The sequence below is a fragment of the Cupressus sempervirens genome, chromosome 2 (genome assembly GCF_028749045.1).
Source record: "Cupressus sempervirens isolate cs-2001-9-10 chromosome 2, ASM2874904v1, whole genome shotgun sequence".
Classification (NCBI taxonomy): domain Eukaryota; kingdom Viridiplantae; phylum Streptophyta; class Pinopsida; order Cupressales; family Cupressaceae; genus Cupressus; species Cupressus sempervirens.
The window spans coordinates 439,271,810-439,276,662 of NC_143119.1; the positions used below are offsets into that span (position 1 = coordinate 439,271,810).

Here is a 4,853-nt window from a genome sequence, read left to right on the forward strand (position 1 = left end):
TGTAGAATGTAAAAAAATAAAATAAAAAAATTTCAAGATTGTTATTGTTCTCAAATGAGTACAAAATATTTATGATACTTTTAAAAATTCATTTATTATTGTCTTTAGAATAAGTACAAGATATTTATGGTGCTTTTTCAACTTTATTTATTACTCTCTTTTTTTCCACATTGGAGTGTATAAAGTTCTTAAGTGAGCCAAAAACACTACTGTAGCAAAAAACAGCCAATCATATTGAAGATAAATGTTTTCTCTATAATTCTAAAAACTTCAATATATATTAAAACTTTAGAAATCTAAAAAGTTGTCAAAAAATACTCAAATCTCATTGGACAATTAAATGGAACAGTTGCATTTCAATGAATGCTATAGTATCCTGCCTTGGCAGGAACTAATAAAATAATGAGAAAGTAAAAATAATACAAATTATTTTGTACAATAACAAATTTAAAACAAATCCTAATTATTTAAAACAAACCCGCATAAAAAAAGAAAGATAAAACCTTGAGAAATATTGCAAGACAACCCCACACAACGCAACAATACTATAGATTAAAAAACAATTAATACTATAATAATGAGAGAATAAAAATAATACAAATTATTTTCTACCACTAAAAATCAAATGGTGCATTTTAGCCTAGGTATGGAGGGCAAAAAAAACTACAGAAAGAATAGGTAGAAGAAGAAAAAGTGATGGATGGGACAGCGTATATATATATATATAGAGGGATGACGGAGACAGGGTAACATGCAAGAGTGGTGTGTACCATGCCTGACTGCACCACGAGCGTCACGTTTGCACTCGGGATCATTAAAACTCAATTGGGCCTTTAAATAATTCCTATGCTGCAGTCAACTTTCTATAAATTTCCAGTCATGCCAAATTTCTTGTAAGGAGAATCCCTTCAAGTTTCAATTCCCCCCATTACATTCTCATTCCAAGCATTTTGACATTGTCTCTGCTGGCGTTGTGTGCAATGGCAGTGCCTGTTTCAGATCCTGCTACTGATGCTGCCTCTAATGGAGTCTCTGACTCCTCTAAAGAAGAGTACAGGAACAGATTGCTCTCCACATTGCGCTCTCTGCGTGCTTTGGTACCCACAGTAAGTTTAACCTAATTTCAATTCATTCCCCTCTTTTTCATATTCTCTATGGGAATTGTGTTATGTATGTGCTGATTCTATTGGTTAACATCAAGTTAGGTTTGTGGGTAAACATTGTGCACGTTATAGTTGCCAGCGAGTTTTTGAAGTATTTATTACAAAGTTTGCTCCTCCTATGCTCTGTTCTTACTCTTACCATGTTTATTTGCTCTGTTATTTTCTCAACAAATTGATGATATTGAGTGTTGTGGTAGGGAAGAGGATCACTTACAGAAGACACAGTAGCATATGTTCAGCATCTCAAAGATGGAATTGAGAGCATACAGTCTGAGATCCATCACAAGATTATTTCTTCTACTTCTCACACACCCTTCTTTCCTACTATGCCTCATACCTCTTTTCAACAACAGAAGGTAGGCTTGTTGCTTCTTTGGTGGGTAGTGTTATGTGAATTATGTTTTGATTGTTAACATGATTGAGAGACAGGGTGGGAGAAATGAGTTTTGATTGTTTTTAGCTTTGACTGTGTGGTTTTACATGATTGAAATTTGAGAGAGATTTTGTGTTTGGCTTGGATAGGTGGTGGTGGAGATGAAGGATTCAGGTGTGGAAATACAAGTGGAATGTGAGAAGAAGCCTGGCCTTGCACTGGCTCTGTCAAAGGCTATTGATGCCTTTAATCTCACTATCATACAAGCCAGGATGACCTGCCAACTCAGGATCACTTTCTTTGTTCTCAGTGAAAAGGTTAGATCATGAGCTCCACTGTAATCTTCACTTACCCCAGACACAGATCTTGTATTTCATGCATCATCAATGTCCTCCTCCTTTTGCTCAATAAATAAAACCAAAAAGTGACTTTTGACAAGAAAAGGGCTAAAAAATCTTCTAGAAGCTAAAGGGAATGAGTAAGGAATATAGTAGAGTTTGATTAACAAAATTAAACATAATTTATGAGATAATAGACTCTTCTTTTAGCTTTCAATTCTCATCTTTTCCTATAATTTATAGGATACCCAGATCTGTTTATAAATGTTAGCATATTCATAACATGGTCTAACAGCCTCCTGAATGGTAGTAGTTTCATGAATAGATACATCTTTCAGAAAAAATATGAGCTCAACTCCCTTGGAGACCCTATTTTTCTACCTTTAATGGCTTCTTAAAAAAAGCTTGATAACGAGTCCCCCAATTTTCCAATCCTTATCATTGTCATTATAATTCAATTCATTACTGTTTAAATATCTCTCTTTAATTTTATTTCAATTGCTGTTCTCTGTCCCCTTCCCACCCAAATTTCAGAAAAACACAGAATTTTATTTGATGGTGCACAAATCCAGCCATAAAGAAGCCTCGTTGAGCATATTTTGTGATCCAATCTTAGGCAGCTTGAAATGAAATGTTTGTTGTATTATATAATCTGAAACTGTCTGTTTTGGTTGTTTTGCTTTGAAGACTATCGAAGGAGAGATTGTGGATCCAGAGAAACTAAAGAAAATACTGCAACAAACAGTGAGGTCGTATACTGGCTGTGGCTGCTCCAATACGAACTGAATATGACTGCAGCATTGGGCAAACTCAACAAAAGTAATGGTTGTGTTTTGCCAACACATGCTTTGCATAATTCGGTATTACAGAGAATGATTGCAGTTTACAGATCTACTGTAGTCAGAGTATAACATCTCCTTCCATGCTGCTGTGTGTGACATGCGCTCTGTTTCATGTTTGCTTAAAATATTATAATAATAAGATTTGAATTTTCTTTTAAGATCTGCTTATTTATTTGCCACTTCGCTCAATTCTATAGATTGTGGCCTCTAGTATTTCTCTGATGTAATATGTACGGATCATATTCAATTGCAGGTTCAGTGGCAATATAATTTTTTCTTAGTAAAGACATGGAATTTCCACAATCTATATGTTAAATTCAGATGTTTTAAACCATGGGGGCATTTAGGGGAGCTCATGATTCTTTGGATGACCTACGTTAGGGTGTGTAGTTTTCTAGACGAGTAGTGTTGGTAAGCGGAATACCTTAATACAGGCAGGATACACTTATTTGCAGGAAGGATTTTCTGAGAAAGTGAAAATAGTATATCCATGCTAAATTTGGTAAATACTTTCGATCAATATGAAGATTTTATGGACCAACATTTACAAACTCATCTTCATTTCATAATACAAGTATCAAAAATGAACTTTCTAATGGTCATATATTTAATAAATTTTTGAGTTTATTATGTATATTTTTTTTTGACATCAATCAAATATAAATTTCTATGTTGGACGCTTATGGAAAAATAATTAGCAAGAGAAAATAAATTTTGAAAAATAATAATGTACTAAATATTGAAGTGTTTTTTATAGAAAAAATTGAAATTGGACAAAAACACAAGTTAAAAGCTATGGAATGAACATATGTCAAAATTATAGTAAAGTCAACTTCAAAAGTTTCAAAAATACAAAATCTTGAGGATAAAGTCATGAAACTAATTCTTGAAATTAGATTTAGATGTCACAAAACTAAACTCGTAAGAATAGCATTGATATCTATTTTAGAAAAAATGTTATGCATAATGACATGAGTATAACTCTTTAAAAATGTTTGTTTTAGCTACATACTAGTTTTCGTGGGAGAGAAGAAAAAAGATTAAAATTTAAAATAATCAAAAATACATTTAGAATCTAGACACAAAATCTTAAAAGATTCTAATTCACTTGAACTCTTTTTTGAGAATTGCCCTTGTGATACATTCAAATATGACCACATATTCTTGTTTTTCTCCATTTTCCTTTCCAAAATTTAAGTTCTCCTAGGAGACGAAATGTTTTCTTCCCTCATTTCTTTTTTCCTTTTTGACTCACCTTCCCTCTTCTTTTTAGATAGAAACTATTCAAAGCTTTCAATCAAGAGTATTTATTTTAAGTACTCCAACTAAACTTTTACCCATGCTAAATTTGGCAAATACTTTCAATCAATATGAAGATTCATGCATTCAAGGCTCAATTGGTGGGCTCAAATGGAAAAATATTGACAAACTCATATTCATTTCATAATACAAGTACCTAAAATGAACTTTCTAATGGTCAAACGTTTAATAAATTTTGAGTTTATTATGTACATGTTTTCTTGACATCAATCACATATAAATTTCTTATCAAAAATAAATCTTTATGTTGGACGTTCATGGAAAAATAGTAAAAAAGAGAAAATAAATTTTGAAAAATAACTATACACTAGGTATTGAAGTGTTTTTTTACAAAACAAATTGAAATTGGACAAAAACACAAGGTAGAAGCTATGGAATGACATATGTCAAAATTACAGTTAAGTCAACTTCAAACATTCCAAAAATATAAAATCTTGAGGATAAAGTCATGAGACTAATTCTAGAAATTAGATTTAGATGTTACAAAACTAAGCTGGAAAGAATAACATTGATATCTATTTTAGAAAATAAGTTATGCATAATGACATGAGTGTCACTCTTTAAAAAATGTTGTTTTTGCCTACATACTAGTTTTCGTGGGAGACGGGAAATTTTTTTTTTATAAAAAATAAATATGAATTTAGAATCTAGAGAAAACATCTTAAAAGATTCTAATTCACTTGGAGTTGTTTTTTTTCTTTCTTTCAGAATGACCCTTGTGATACTTTCAAATATGACCATATGTTCTTGTTTTTCTCCATTTTCCTTTCCAAAATTCAAGTTCTCCTAGGAGATGAAATGTTTTCTTCCCTAATTT

General features: G+C 31.8%; 1 protein-coding gene across 1 annotated transcript; it reads left to right on the forward strand.

Moving 5' to 3' along the window:
- Window positions 1–842: 842 nt before the first annotated feature.
- On the forward strand, window positions 843–3,001 carry LOC149572962 (transcription factor SCREAM2-like). The gene is made up of 4 exons (XM_089812072.1): window positions 843–1,106; window positions 1,361–1,519; window positions 1,686–1,853; window positions 2,562–3,001. Exons 1-4 carry the CDS (start codon window positions 981–983, stop codon window positions 2,658–2,660), a joined length of 552 nt encoding a protein of 183 aa, XP_089668198.1. The 5' UTR covers window positions 843–980; the 3' UTR covers window positions 2,661–3,001.
- The last annotated feature ends 1,852 nt before the right edge of the window (window positions 3,002–4,853 follow it).